This window comes from Mustela nivalis, assembly GCF_964662115.1.
Source record: "Mustela nivalis genome assembly, chromosome: 6".
Lineage (NCBI taxonomy): Eukaryota > Metazoa > Chordata > Mammalia > Carnivora > Mustelidae > Mustela > Mustela nivalis.
Window position 1 is genome coordinate 76,085,009 of NC_139025.1, and position 16,108 is coordinate 76,101,116.

A 16,108-nucleotide genomic window follows, 5' to 3' on the forward strand; every position below is an offset into this window, starting at 1 on the left:
TTCTTTTTAAACATCATTTTGCATTGACTGATTTTTTAAAAATAAATATGCTCCTTCACAATCAGGACAAAACCAGCAAAATTATTTTCATGTGGAAAAAAATGGAGTTCATAGAGAGTGATTCTGGATCATTCTATCCTATGAGATTTTTCTCTACTTCTTCTTCTTCTTTTTTTTTTTTTTAAAGATTTTATTTATTTGACAGAGAAAGAGATCACAAGTAGGCAGAGAGGGGGAAGCAGGCTCCCTGCTGAGCAGAGCACCCGATGCAAGGCTTGATCCCAGGACCCGGAGATTGTGACCTGAGCTGAACGCAGAGGCTTAACCCACTGAGCCACCCATGTGCCCCAAGATTTTTCTCTTCTAATTCTTCCTCCTCTCTTAGAGATCAGAGTAAGGGGTCATGAGGTCATCTTGCTCAAAGGGCATCAGAGATAAATTGTATTTGTTCATTAACTAAACCAAGCAGGAAAACCGAAGGCTTTTTTTTTTTCTTTCTTTAAACAACCCCCACACACAGAGAACGTTCAAGCTTATCACAAAGTTCAAGGAATCAAAGGTCAGCTAACTTTTTTGGTAAAGGGCCAGATAGTAAATACTTTGTGGACCATCTGTGGTCTGTATTGGAATGACTCAATTCTGCCATTGTGCACAGAATGGGCTAGACACAGTATCGAAACAAACAAGTGTGTCTGTGTGCCAATAAAGCCTCATGTATGGGCACTGCCACGTGAATTGTATATACTTCTCTTGTGTCACAAAATACAATTCTTCTTTGCATTTTTTTCAAACATTTATAGGTATAAAAGCAATTCTTAGTTGTGTGCTATACAAAAATAGGCAATGGGTCAGATTTGGTTCCATGGCTGTAGTTCACCAGCCCGATCACTGATCACACAGTCCTTTATTTTACAGATGCAGAAATTAAGGTCAAGCAAGGTGAGTGCTTGAGACATCCCATGGGACAGAGCTGGTCTTTGGCAGAGCCAGACCAGGGGGCATCACCTCTGTCGCTCAGTCCTGGTCTTTTTCCTTCCTACCACACGCAGACCTCACTGCTTAAAATCAACTCTTCCAGTCCTGACCGTACAAACACAATTGAAAAAAACAAAAGGAGGGGTTGAATTTTAATAAAATTGTCTCCATGGAGATATTTGGAAAATGTTAATAAGACAAAATGTAATAAATGTGAAATGTTTGCACTCAAGCCGTATCTATAAAGAGTTGAAAATTTCTGGTTAATTTTATTTCTATGCATTATCAAGCTGGTAAGTTCCGGTTACTCAGATATTTCAGGCTATTTTGGTATAAATGATCAGGTTTGTGACGTAATTATTGCTAAATCCCTAATTCAATTTGGACAATGAAAACTGTTACAGTGAAAACAAAACAGATAAGACTCTCACCAAGATAGGAAACACCTTCTTCTGGAGATATTGTGCCATACTTTACCATCATCTTCACAAAGTCAATCAATGTCTTCATGATAGTAATCAGTGTTTCTTTCTCTTTTGCCTCTTTTTCTATATAAAAGAACAAATAATTTAAAAAAATAGTGGAATATAGCTTCCTCTTTCAGTGTCAGTTTATGAAGTAGGCATCTTATTGAAATATTTCTCCCTATACTTATATCTGAAACCACATATATTTAATTAACAGAAAGGCTAAGATTTGATTCAGCATACAGGATAATGTACAGGCATACTGAACTTTTCCAGAAATGGGCAATCAATTATAACTCTCCAAAAAGATTTACTTTAATCTAAAATACTTTATTAATAGAGTAAATGATATTTTAGTATATGTGCTGCCGAAGCGAGCACTAATAGAGTAAATGATAAAGAGGCAGTTTACAACCTCAGGTAATAGGAACTCAAAGACAAAGTTAGAAAATTTGTGACCCAACACTTTTTCTTTATTCAGACTCTATGTTTTTGAGGGCAAGAATAACCTGTTTTCATTACTCAAATAATATTTAAAAATAAAAACACACATGTATCTTTATTTTTTATAATGTAGGGTTGATCTTTTAATATTAATAGTAGTATATATTGCTTTCTAAACTTTATTTTACTTGAAAGAATATATGCATGTAGTAAAAATATTCTGGCAGTACAGAATTAAATAGTAGTGAAAATAACATTTTCTTCCTACCCCCCCAACTCCTCTTTCCTGTAGGTAACCGCTTTCTTGGAAACTCTTCATAATTTGACATACTGTTCTGCCTCTTGATAGAAGACTATATATATATATATAAATTCTAAAAGTTAAAAAAAAATATTTCTGTTTTTAAAGAGAGGTGCTAGAGGAGAGTCCATTTTCTCTATTCTCTTGGCTGCCATGAAGGCTCTCTTCTTAATACTTCTGGCCTTTCCCCCACCATCTTTTCATCCTTCCTACAGATGGGGTTGGTAGGCAATGGCCAATAGTCTTCATTTCTTGACTGATAGGGATTTAGATTCTTCTTTTTCCTCCCCTGGAACAGTGGAAGGCAGAGATCTGAGACAAGTACCTGCTCTGTAGAATCCAACGATTCTATTCCAAGAACTAGACTGAGGACAGAGTGTGAGCAGGCCTATTGTTGGATCTCACACTAAGCTGCTTTATACAACACTTTCAACCCAGACTTTATCAGTTATCAGAAATATTTTGGTTTTCTACCCATTTTATTATTTCTCAGTTGGTTCAGACTGTGGGTGAGAAGGATGGGTATTGTCAAAGACCATAGTGTAAGGATTTAAATTAAAAAAAAAAAAAAAAAGGAAATTAAGAATGGGTGGGGGTCAAGGAAATTGAAATATAAGTAAAATAAAAACATTCCATACAGTGGAATCTTTCAAATACCATAAAAGTTCCAAAGTTGGGAGAGAAGAAGTGTGAGAAAAGAAATGGGGAAGAGATCCTGGGAAAGCGATGGTAAATAACTTCAGCTGTCACACTATTTGTTCAAGGTCACATCTGTAAAGTTATCTGGTGTCATGCTAATGTTCTTCACTGACAAGAAGTGACTCACCAAGATGACAAAGGTTCTGAGCTGGGCATTTGCCATGCAATGGGGCAAGATGGCTGAGAATGGACCCTCAAGATGTACCAGCCCTGTAGGCACCAGCAAAGGGGCTGGTGCCATCTGGCCAGTGTCTGCAATTGAAGGACAATGGATGTTCTCCAGAAATGAAAGTTCACTCTAAGCTCACTTCTTGGGGGAATATTTATTACAAATGTTCAATCCAGGGCTGAATCTTTGAACAGAGAGAGGAAAAGCCATAAAACAGTGCAGAGCACCTGTCTGGACAATAATAACAACAGAAAATTTGCTCATTATTATCTTCCTTGAAGATTAATCAAAACTAAACATGAATTGAAATCTTCAGCTAACCTATTCTGATGTACATGTAAGAGAAAAGACACATTGAGGACTTTGTTTAAAAAAAAAAAAAAATCATTTGCCACGTGTGTTTTGGGCTTCTGACCTGCTGGGGTCCAGTGTTAAGTTCATTTGATCTCATTTCAAGACTGAAGTTGAAAATGTCTAAAAAGCAAAAATCTGAATTATTTTTAAAAGGATTAAATTATGTTATACACATTGTTCCCACCAAGAGAGGAAAATGAATACAGCCTTTAAAATAAAAAAAAAGACATTGCTGCTATAAACATTCGGGTGCATGTGCCCCTTTGGATCATGGAGGCTTAAGTGGGTAGGAGAAGAATAAATGAAAGAAGATGGGATTGGGAGGGAGACAAACCATAAGTGACTCTTAATCTCACAAAACAAACTGAGGGTTGCTGGGGGGAGGGGGTTTGGGAGAAGGGGGTGGGATTATGGACATTGGGGAGGGTATGTGCTTTGGTGAGTGCTGTGAAGTGTGTAAACCTGGTGATTCACAGACCTGTACCCCTGGGGATAAAAATATATGTTTATAAAAAATAAAAAGTTAAAAAAAAAATAAAAATAAAAAATAAAAAAAAAGATTTGCAATAAGATTTGAGGCTGAGCAAATCAGGCAGTGACATTGATTTCTCTCCTCATCTGTACAGGGCTTACTTACCTCAGCGTCCCGAACACCACACATGTCCAGTGACTGTTTTTTGAACAAATAAGTGAACCCTCTGTTAACACAAAGATTGCACTATCCAGAAACTCCAGCTTTCCTGATTATCCTTTCCTAAATATTTTCATAACTAGTATTCTTCTTTTGAAAAAATTGATGTGAACTCTTTTCCCCGAGGCCATAATATATGTCATTGAAGACTGCATTTAACTGAAAACAGGAAGAAAAAACCCCACCCATTCACTTCCTGGAATTACTGTTTCTATTCCGCATGGTCAGAAAACACAGTGTTTACCTGAATCAATACTTTTCAGTAGTGCATAGAAGTTTGGGAAATACTGGAGTTCCTCAAAGTTGTCTTCATTGTAGATTTTAGTTCTCCTTTCCAAGCCATTTGTCAAGGTTAAGGTATTAGATACTGTTTCATCATTTTGTCCATTAGTAAAACCATCTTGAATTGTTGCCATTGGAGTCTCCATTGGAGGGGCGGGAATCAATAAAAAGTAAACATTTTGTTAGAACTAATTACACTCCATCTTGATTCTTTCCTCTTTGGTGTCCTTGAATGTGAAGTGTAGGAATACCTCCTCCTTTGCAAGCTCTCACAGGATCAAACCCTTTTCCAGGCATGTGGGCATCTAGCCACATGGAAAGGTCACTGGGGCTAAGAGACATATGCTTCACCTGAGAACCCTGGCTCCTGCTCCTGGAGAATAGACAGGGAATTTCTAGGTTCCTACTTGGCCAAGTTCCCCCTCTGTCAGTTCTCATGAGTGTCTCCTCATAAAAATGCCCTTTACCAAGGAGGGGAGCTTTGAAGTCACAGACTTGACGACAGGATACAGGAAAGCCTGTCAGAATATCCAATGCCATCAGAACAGTCATACCATGGGGACTGCTCAGAAAAATTTTAAGGGCTATCTGGAAAGGTACGTGGGACTCTTTCTTCCAGACCTGATCCATTTCCAGTGTTCAGCATCTTAGTTAATGATCCATTGTCCATTCAGTGGACTAGACAGAAATTTAAAAGCCTTTCTTGTCTCTTTCTCTTCATTTCCTTCATCTAATCCATCAGTAGCCTTGTTAGCCCTACTTTCAAAATCTATCCCAAATTTGTACATTTTTCTTTTTTCTCCATTACCTGGCTCTAGTCCAGATACTTTCATCTCTTACTTTCTAACTGGTACATCAACTATTTCTAATCTATTCCCAACACTGCATTTTCCATGTTGTAGCCAGAGTTACCTTTTTAAAAATATGATCATGTAACTCCTTTGCTTAAAATCATCCAGAGTTTTCCTAATGGTCCTACAATAAAGATCAGAATCCACAGCCTTGCCTGGTCTGCCCTGGATCCACATGCCCAGGCTCATCTCTCATTGCTCTCTCTGTTTGTCAGCCACCTTGCCCTTGTAGCAGCTACTTGGATACTCCACACATTCTTCACTACCTTCTACCTCTCATATCCACAAGTTAACTCCCATTCAGCCTTCAGTTTTGGCTTGTCACTTCCCTGAGCCCAAGTCCAGTACAGGTTCCTTTTTAACAAGGTCTCATAGAACCATGTTTCTCTCCTTAAAGCACTCAAGGCAGTTGTAGTTAAAATAGGTGACTATTTGTGAAGAAAACCATCTACTTTTTCCATTAGACCTTAAGCTTCATGAGACCAAGGATTCTATCTTTTTAAATGAGCATTACATCCCCAGTGGTTGGTTCATACTTGGTACCTCGATAAATATGTACTGAATGAATATTTCATTTGCATTAAGGCATTTAGATGACAGTGAACAGGTCAAGCATATGGGTGTTTAGAGATGGGTGAATAAGGAGTACAAAATGGGAGTGAAAGATCAGGAAAATACAGTGGTTATGTCACTTTCAGTTCAGATAGTTAGCTTGAGTGAATGTCATGGATTCTGTGATAAATCAAGAATGTTATGGGTAGATCTTTAAAACCTGTTTTTAAAAAAATGGAAGCTGGTGGAGATGGGAAGTAGGGAGACCAAAAGGGAGCTGTTATGCTATCTAGTAAAAGAAAAACCCAGACCCAGTTTCTGTTTTCTAGCCTCCTCTAAAACAGGACGATAGGCCTATACACTCTTTTTCCTTGTATTTGGGATACAGCGTTGGAGGGGATGAGGAGCCATGGGGTCTGGGTGCTCTGGTGGAGAAGTAAAGGAGAGGTGAAGAGTTTGATATTTTCTTATATCCCTCTGTGGTCAGCTCCGTCTAGAGTTTTACAGGGAATTCAAAGTGGGAGGAAGATTTTAGTAGTGTCGCGATGCCAAAGAAAAGGTGAGGAGGCATAGAGCCGGGAAGGGGAAGGAAGGGGGAATGACTAGTCCAAGTAAAGGATGGTTGCAGGCCTCCGAACCAATGCGAAGAGGAAGGAACAGGTGGAAGGGCTCAGGATATAACAGAGAGGCAGCATCGGGGAACTAGCTCTGGGAACACAGGCTGGTGTGGCAGAGGATCAAATCAACCCGAGTTTCTTTTTTTGGGTTCTGGAGGCAGATGATGACATTCTGTGAGCAGAAGTTGTATACTGAAAGAGCTGTGAAATATTTGGTTCCAGTCCACTGACATTATACAAGCAGTTGTTATGTGGAATGGTTATGACATTTCCACCTAACATTATGGGTTAATTTACTGTGGAGTATAAGATGTAACCTTTACTGTGTAATATAATATAACCCATATCTTCATTTTCAACTGAGAGTTGGGTTATATCTTTTAACTTACTGATATTTCATGAGTATATATTTTAAGTGGGTTCAACGTGTCACATATCCCAAATCTTCTTTGGCATCAAGGAAGATATTAATTATATATAGATTGTATTAATTTATACAAATACAAGTACACACAGATGCACATCCATGCACATGCATATGCACACATTCATAACATGCATATGAAGTCACATATACATACCACTTTCTCTGGTATTTTTCCAGCCTGACTTTCAGTCACGCTTGTTGGTTTATTGGGTTCCTCCTCATAAGTGTTGGCTTCCTTTGAGATCAATTTCTGTAAAACCTCTGCTACTTCATCTTCTAGTGTGTGTGCCTGGCTTTCTGTGATCTGTTATAAAGAGTGAAAACATATATAACTGCTATTCTCATACTTGTGATTAAAAAATCTAGACTGAGGGCACCTGGGTGGCTCAGTGGATTAAGCCGCTGCCTTTGGCTCAGGTCATGATCTCAGGGTCCTGGGATCAAGCCCCCATCTGCCTCAGCATCCCTGCTGAGCAGAGAGCCTGCTTCCCCCTCTCTTTCTGCCAGATTCCCTGCCTACTTGTGATCTCTCTCTGTCAAATAAATAAATAAAATCTAAAAAAAAAATCTAGACTAAACTCTAGTCAAATACATTTTTTAGTAGATGAAAGAATCTTGTGGTCCCTCTTTCTAGATAACGTTTGTTTATGCCTCTATTAGTTGCTGGCCATTCTAGTGACTGCCCCAGCCCTCCTGGGAAATAGTACCTTTGGGCTGTAGAAATAATCAGGCCTGTCTTTGGGAATCCATGGAACATTTATTTTGAGAAACACCTTGAGGGTTATTTCTCTCTCTCTCTCTTTTTAAAAGACTTTATAAATTTAATTGAGAGAGATAGTGAGAGAGAGCACGAGCAGAGGGCAAGAGGGTGAAGCAAACTCCTTGCCAAGCTGGGAACCCAACATGGGACTAGAACCCAGAATCCTGGGATCATGACCTGAGCCAAAGGCAGACGCTCAACAATTGGAGCCACCCAGGTGCCCCTTGAGCGTTTTTTTCTCTACCCTCAGGGGCAGGTCATGGCAGGTAGCCTCTGAAACAGACAAATTTAGCCCCCTGCTATGGCCTGACAGAGCTGTACAAGGTCTGGGAATCAGGCTGAGGGATGACCTAATTAAATTGCTTAGAGTTTCCCAAATGTTGCTTGTCTTTGCTCCTGTTAGTCTCTTGTCACAACTCACATATCTTTTACTGCTGTTCATTAAATCCTAACCATCCTTTGAGCTGACTTCAAACACCTCCTTTTCTGAAGCTCTTCCTTATTGCCCAACTGCACATAACCCATCCTCTGGCATGTTGGACTGCTTTTACAGTTCTGATGCTGCTTGCATGGTGGGCATGTGTATATTTGTGTAGTTCCTCTGGTAGACTATAAGTTCCTAGAAGACTGTTGTCTTATTTGTCCTCACAACCTATCGTGCTTAATATAAAGTAGAGATATAAGAAACATTCGGCTACAACTTGGACCATGTAGCTTGGCTTCTTAGCAAATTCCAAACTGTACTAAGAAATGGGTTTATTCGCATGCAGGACTTACAAGGCCAAGATTCAGCAGTTTAGAAACAATCTTATCAAATACTCCTCTGTCATTTTCCTCATAAATCCTGGTAGCAATTTTCTGGACGATGTCTTCAGCAGTTAAAGGAGTTCCATCTAGTTGATGAAGGCCGTCTGGATCATCTAGAGGGTGTAACCACAATTCCACATCATAGCTATCATAGGCCCAGTTCATGGATTGTATTACATTTTCAATCTGTACCTTGCTCTTGTACACTCAGGTATGATTGGAATGCATTCATGGTGTTGTTTGGCCCACATAAGCCCTTGGTTAGAAATAAAATTTTACTTCTAGGTGAGATGCTAAGGTGACAATGGAAATTCTGAAAGCTTCTTATGTGATTTTAAGTAAAAAAAGATCTGAGGACAACACAAAAAGCCTCTCCATTTTTCATTCTCACTAATAATACAAACAAGGTTATATTTTGAAATTTTACAGTGGACCATATTTATGTATTATGCCATATTGTCCAAAACATCCTTCTATATACTATATAATTTGATATTCCACTTCCATACAAAGAGTAGACTGGTAATATCTGCACGTGTATTTCTTCCACTGGCAAGTTCCTGGCCTGAGGGTGGGGGAACCTGCCTCACACTCGGAATCAGAGAGGGTATGCTGAAGATTTGATGACTTATCTGGGATAAATATTTACTTCTAAATGAATGTGTGTCTGAGCTCCTTTACAGAAGACAGCTTAATGTGATAAGCCCCTTTCTCTAGAGAACAGGGAACTTATTTTATGTGTCTGATATTTAAACTTTTAAAATGAGACAACAGATTTGTGCAAAGCAGTATGTAAATCTATGTAAATCTCTGCAGAGATGCTTGCAAATATGTGTTGTTGGCTTTCCTGGGAATACATTTGGCAGCACTACTTCAGAGGAAACAAGAGCTTATCCTGAGGGAAAGGCACAGTCGTGTTGGTGGCAAGGAAACACAGCACCATGTCCAAGACAACTCTCAGGAAACAGGTGGTCTTTTCTCACCTAGAGCACAGGGAGCAATATACTAGTATGTGCAAGTTTACAAGGCACTTAACTCTTCCTGTCACCCTAGATGGATTGGCAGATCAGAATTTTAGCCCACCATACCACTTGTTATCTATATTTCCTTGGACCACTGTAAAGGAAGATCGTAGGATTATCTGTTTCATTATGAAGCTCAGTTAGAATAAGATGTAAATGTACCTCTTAAATTGCAAAGTACTCTATGAAAGCTGGTGTGCAGTATCATGTGAAAGTTAAAAAATTATTATATGTAGTAGATTTGTGCCAACTGTGATTATCTTCTAGAGAAAATGGAAATTGAATCTCTGGTCAAATTCTACCAAGATAATTCTGATTATATTTACTCAGAGAAAGAAGAGACTCATATTTCTATTTTTATTCTGTCCTTTTTCTTCCATGACTTTGAGGATTCAAACAAGAAATTTCTCTCCCAACCCTCCTTTCAGAGTCCATACAGCTGAAGGGATATGCCATCTTGGGCAGAATATTTTCTTGTTGTTTGAAGAAAAGCTTAGGAAACTGAATAGAATGATTATACATGGAGGACTAGAAGCTTCCTGACAGTATATTATTGCTGAGCTGTCGACCAAGCCATTAGCTATGAGCTCTGGGAGCCCCTGTGTATCAGAGTGACTAATAAACAGAAGACACCCTAAGAAAAAACCATACAACCGATTTCCCTCCTGACTGACTGAAAATTGGTTTTTTTTGTCCATATTTTTCAGGAGAGAGACTCATTGTTATTTAGGTCTGATTCTTCCATTTGTGGGTTGCAAGACAGACTCTCGGGAACATGTGGAGCAGGTCTATGCAGAGGTGGAAAAATTTATTTCCCTTCCCACTTAATCCCTCAGGATCTGAAAAAAAAGGAAGAGCACTGGTTGCCTGCTGGAGCTGGAAAATAACTGAGATGACTGTTTTTCAGTTCATTTACTTCATAACAGGGAAAACATAAGCAATTCTCGGCAGAAACAGCCTCTCTGCTCTGCTGCACTGCTGCCTGCTCTTGAGTCAGGAGCTCAGACTTCCCTAGCTGACCTTTGCTAGATGGTGTTAATCGTTGACCACTTGGGCATTGCTCCTTACCTTCACTGATTTTACTTGGCTTCTCTAAAAGGGAGAGAATTACTTAGAGTGACTTCTCTACTGCTCATGAAAGCATATTTTACCCTCCTACACATACCCTCAGAGGGAAATCAAACATGAGTTCAACATCCATAACTTTTTTTAAGCAGCTACAACATTCTAAGTGGATGTAAAAGACCATCTTCCAAGTCTTCATCGCCCTGCTATTTTTTGAACCCTTGGCATCTATGTACGGCACCTGGCATTCATTTGTCCAACACATATTTTTAGTAAAGTCTTCATATGGGCCAGAACTGGAAACAGATTGATAAATAGTTTAAGCATGATACCTAACTACACAGAGCTTTTTGTCTAGCTCATAGTCTGAAACATAGTAATTGCTCAATGAATATTTGTTTGGTGAATGCACACAGGAACCCCAAAGCACCACTTCATAAAAGAAACTTGGAAAAACCGAATCACATATACTGTGGCAAACAGGGAAAAGGACACCCGACAGGCCCTACAAGCCCATCTGGAGGTTTCACAAAGGTGTAACAGTATCCTGCAGAAGTTTTGCCCCCTCACTTTTTTACTCCTTCTGGGATGTAAGTCTGCATGCCTCTGAGGTTCCAGTTAACTTGGTCTCACAAACCCAGCTGGTTCCAGGATTTCCAAGGTCTAAGAGGAGAACAGTAATTCACTCATAGACCATTATCTCCAAAAGTCTCCTCTGTAGTCTCAAGTGGACTTGAAATGACTCCTAGGGTAAATCTAGAGCTATCAAGGGTAGGACTTGAGAGTTCTGAACCCATTTGGGATGGTAATAAAATGTTAAACAATTTAAAAATAAGTTACTTAAGTTAGTGATCAGACACAAACAGATCTATAATTCTGCCTGCACATACAACAAGTTTGACCAAAAAAAAAAAAAAAAAAAAAAAGGTAGTCAACAAACATTAGACTATTTTAAAATTTTATGAAATTAAATGGTCTGTTCAATCAAAGTAACTTAAACCATTCTGTATGCAGCTATACCCAATACCTATTTATTTCTAGTCCAAATATTTTAGGTTAAAAAGTAGAATTCAAGAGAAACACATTTCCGTGAGTAGTATACAATATGAAATGTTTCAAAATATAAACCATTTCCCCTACCCTATTCATATAGAACACACTTCTGAATTTTCCTCAGGCTGTGATATCCAATGAAAGTAATATTTAGTCGGTAGTTGTTTTCTGGCAGAGATAGCCAAGATAATTCTCTTGTGGCCATGGAGCAAAATAAGAATACTCAAGAAAATTTGTAGTCACTTTTAAGCAGTGGTCCTCAGCACAGAAAACACACTCTCCTCCTCTATGCTCAGATACAATCGTTCATTTACTCCCTGGAGTATTATTTTATTTGCTCACTCATTTCTTTATTCATCTATTCATGCAGTGAAATCATAAGGATTCAGACACTGGATATACAATGTTTCTGTTCTAGTGACATTTCCAGTTTAGTTAAGGAGAAAGACATAAATCATAGGTAGTCACACTTAGGAGTATAAAATTACAAATTACATTAAGTGTCATGAACGAAAGGAACAGGTTTCTATCAGATCATGTGTGCTGGATGAACACAGGAATCTGTCCTTCCAGGACTATGGAAGCCACATTAAGGATTTGGGTTTTCATCCCGACACAAATAAAAATCTACTAATGGGTTTTATGCAAGAGTGACAAGACTGTACTTGTGTGTTGAAAAGATCACTCTGGCTGCTCTGAGTTAGAGAAGGGCAGAGTGGATGCTGGAAAATCCATTAGAAGATTTTGCTGTATGTTCAAGTGAGACATGATTAGAGATTGGACAAGGATGGCGGTGATCGAGGATAGAGAACAAAACTATTGTATATATAGGTTATATATATATATATATATATATATATATATATATTTTAGAGAAGGAGAAGTGTGGGCTAGTGTTATGAGACATCAGGCTATAGATGATAATTAGGGCCATGGAAAGGTTAGAATGACCTAGGGAGAAAGATATGACTAGGAAAAGACCACTGAAAAGAAAGTAATGGCTATTTCAGCTTTCGTAAGGAGCATTTTACTGATGTAATTATTTGAGAATTCTGATATTTTCTTTGTACTAATAGTTAAAGTAAATTGGAATGTTAAAATGAATTCGATTTCATAGAATATAGACAGCAGATTTACATTGTTTTCAAAGAATCAGTAAAAGAACCTTAAAATGAGAAAATAAAATTTGGGCTTCTGTGAAGTTGAGGCCTCACACAAAAATTTGGGCTTTGCCTTAATTTTGATCCTAACTAATAAAGGACTATGAATATAAAAAGGCTATTTTTAAAACATAGGACTTTCTCTTAACCCACAATGGGGAGACTCGAAGTTAGAGAAAAAAGGAATCAAAAGTTTTATTTCCTCATTTACCTTGAAATTTATGGCTCAGTCCACTCTTAGTAGAATCATAATCATCAATCAGTCTTCGATTCTTGGTTGAATCAGCGTCTTCCTCATTTAATTTATTATCATATGGGGAGCTTCTAATGGATTGTCTTTCTTTCTCAGTTTTTTCCTTTTCTGTTATTGCCTTTAGCAGGTTCAAGTTATCAACAAAGGAATAATTGCTTTCACCTGGCTTGTTTTCTGTAATAAAAGCCCCCAAGCCCAACACATCCATTTTAGTTAAGATTTTCATAACCTACGTTATTTAAATTATATCACCATAATTTCTTTTTACCTGGAGGGTATGTTTTTTTAATCTTGTCTGCTTCTGCTTCAGCAATCTGGGAAGTAAATTGGAGATAGACCCAGTTTTAAATAATTGCTCCAGCATTTACCAAATATGACAGCTAAATAATTTAATCTCTGTGGGATTTCATTTTCTTATTTGTAAAATGTAGATAATAATTTCTATTTCAAAGCATTGCCATGAGGATTAAATGAGATAAAAGAAAGGGCAGATGGTCTGCAAATATTAATCCCCTACTCCTGTAATATTGGTGAAAGATAAATCTGATAAATTAAACAGTCTTAAAATAGAGTGGATGTGATATTGGATTTAGTGAGTTATTATACAGTCAGTTCTATGTATTATACAGAATTCTATGTATGTAACTGTTAAGATGTACAATTTCCCAAAACATATTTCCATCTTAATTTCTGCCAATTTATTATTAAGTTCCTGAAGTTTGTGAATTCAAAATGGCTAAAATGTCACAGCTTAATTATATTAAATATAATAACTAAAATAAAATGAAATAGCATTTATAATTTTACTTTTGACCTACCTGTTCATTCAAAGGTCTTTCTGCACTTAATTCTCTATTATGTAGGGGTTTTTCTAGAATAACCAAACACAAATATAAATTTTATTGTACAGTGGAAAGGTACAATATGTATCTTACTACATAAAATCTCCAAAAAAGAAAAGCAAATGTTAGGAGAAATGTTTTTGGATGCCTGTGAACAAAAATATGTATTAACAAAGATAATCAAGATTATACAGTAACAATGATTATCAGCGTTGCCTTGCTTATTATCTTGGTGCATTTCCCGAGTTAATAGAATTACACTTTCATTTTTCTGCTCAGAAATCTAACATTTAGTTCTAACACTTCTCTTGCCAGCTGTTTCCAGCTAGATAGAGCATAATTTGGATTGGCAAATTAAAAGCTCTTCTATCATATGCTGCACATATTATGAATAAAATATCCTAGTTGTAAGACAACTAGAGGGGGAAAATGCCACTTTTTAAGGCGGAAAAAAACACCTCCTCGCCCAGTTTCAAAATAAGATATTTCAAAACAACCCATACTATTACTCTATCACTCAAAAATTGTGTGTGTGTGTGGGGGGGGGGGGTGGTGGCATCTGTCTTCTTGTCTCTGAATTCGGACTGATTTCTCTGTCAATATACACGGATACGATCTGATCAGAAAAGAGGCAAGGTGATTTACAGTTCCCGGGATTATGCAAAGCTTTACCTCTTCGCGGCGAAATAAAAGAGAGGTGGGAAGAAAAGTGCCCACGTACCTTGACTGCCTCCCGGCTTGGGAAAAGCTTGAATTGGGCTGCTTTGAAGCACCAACACCAGAATCCAAGTGCCGGTCCAAAGGAACCCCATTCTTCCACGCTTGGCTTCAGAAACAGCCTGGCGCCGGACTCCCAGAGCTGTGGCTTTTGTTATGAATGAAAAGGAGGAGTAAAAACAGGAAGAGCTAGGAGGGCGGGTGAGGGGAGGAAGAGTGGCAGGGACCCAGCGGCCAGGGGAGCTCCGCGCCGGCGTTACTCAGTAAAGGGATTAGAAAGGCTGCGGGCGCTCTGGAGTCAGGTCCTCAGGTGGGGGAGAGCGCTGTCCGCCCTGTGGGTGCTGAAGTTCCTGTGACGCGAAGCCAGCCGCGGGTCGGCTAGGGCGTAGCCTTACTCTCTCTCCCTCCTCGAGAGGAAGTGAGAGGAAGGAAGCGCATGCTCTCTGAGAGCCAGAGGCGGTAAGGGATGGCGTCAGCGACTCCAATGCTACTCCAATCCCCCGAGAATGCGAGGGGGGAGGGGCGACCGGCAGGCTAGCGTACTTTCCGTGCCGCAGTCTTTCGGGTGCTCCTGTGCTCAGGGTCACCTGGATTGCTATAAACTTGGACGTCATTGTCGTAACGTCCCAACCAAATGTTACTTCAAGGACCAAATGCCTTCCCTGCCCTTGCACCTGTCAAGCAGAGCTAGATAACCTTGTATGAAGGTTTCTGTCTTGGGATAGTTCTGGGATATCTGTTCCAGAATTCCTTCTTTCTCCTCCACCCCCTTTAACCAAAAGGTAGATATAATACTTACATCCTTAGAAAAGCCATGCCTTTGTGATTTGGGTTGGCATACAAAATGTCCCTCGTCCCTCAGTGCTCTTCTTTCTGTCTTAATTCTATGCAGTCTTTTGAATTGGGAAATTCAAGGAATATTCTTTCACATATATTGCTGCTACACATTCGCACTCTCCTAGATGCTGAAGCAGAACTAAAAATATTACTACCTGTTCCCCCAAGCGTGGATGTCCTCATCAGTCTGGGATAAGTAAGCATCAAGAGCCAGTTTCATTGTAAAACACCCCCCCCCCATCCTCACTAAGGGGAAAGCCCCCTCTTCAGCACCACCAGCACCACAAAACAAACAAACAAACAAACCTGCATTTCCGTAAAATTCTTCCCAAGGATTCAATTATGCCTAAGGGTCTGGCTGTTCCAGAAGTCTTGGAAGAGAAGGGATGCTAACTAGGTCAGGAGGTGCTTCCCACATTCTGAGAATATTCCCCAAAGTCTAACACTATTGCATAAAAGGAGTTATCAAAGGAGTTATCAAAAGACTTAAATAATGAAAACAAGCAACAGTAATGTCAGCAGGATGCTGAGTAAGCTCTTCAGTTTCTGATTTTTAAACAGAGCTTGGAGCCTTTCCTTCGTACTGTGGCATTCTGGGAACCCATCTGAATAATGACCAAATAGAAGGATTCAGCACAATCAGGCCTTTGATTTCTGCACCCTTGCTTTTCAAGGAGCAAGTTAGTCATTCGAGTTCCTATAAACAAACAAACAAACTAACTAACAAACAGACCTCCCTTGTTCTAAAGGGTTTTGAGTTTGG

General features: G+C 38.9%; 1 protein-coding gene across 2 annotated transcripts in view; it reads right to left on the reverse strand.

Moving 5' to 3' along the window:
* Positions 1-15,794, reverse strand: part of SCG3 (secretogranin III) — a 35,369-nt gene extending 19,575 nt beyond the window's left edge. Inside the window, exons 1-9 of one of the 2 annotated variants that reach the window (XM_082734751.1) lie at positions 15,652-15,794; positions 14,513-14,656; positions 13,768-13,820; positions 13,218-13,263; positions 12,908-13,123; positions 8,367-8,509; positions 6,984-7,133; positions 4,345-4,522; positions 1,407-1,523 (exon numbers count right to left, since the gene is read on the reverse strand). In XM_082734751.1, the coding sequence (XP_082590877.1) occupies positions 1,407-1,523; positions 4,345-4,522; positions 6,984-7,133; positions 8,367-8,509; positions 12,908-13,123; positions 13,218-13,263; positions 13,768-13,820; positions 14,513-14,603 (994 nt within the window). In that variant the 5' untranslated portion in view covers positions 14,604-14,656; positions 15,652-15,794. Of the gene's footprint in view, positions 1-1,406; positions 1,524-4,344; positions 4,523-6,983; positions 7,134-8,366; positions 8,510-12,907; positions 13,124-13,217; positions 13,264-13,767; positions 13,821-14,512; positions 15,006-15,651 lie in introns of those variants that run through there. The other variant, XM_082734750.1, reaches the window with a different exon arrangement.
* Between the last annotated feature and the right edge of the window lie 314 nt (positions 15,795-16,108).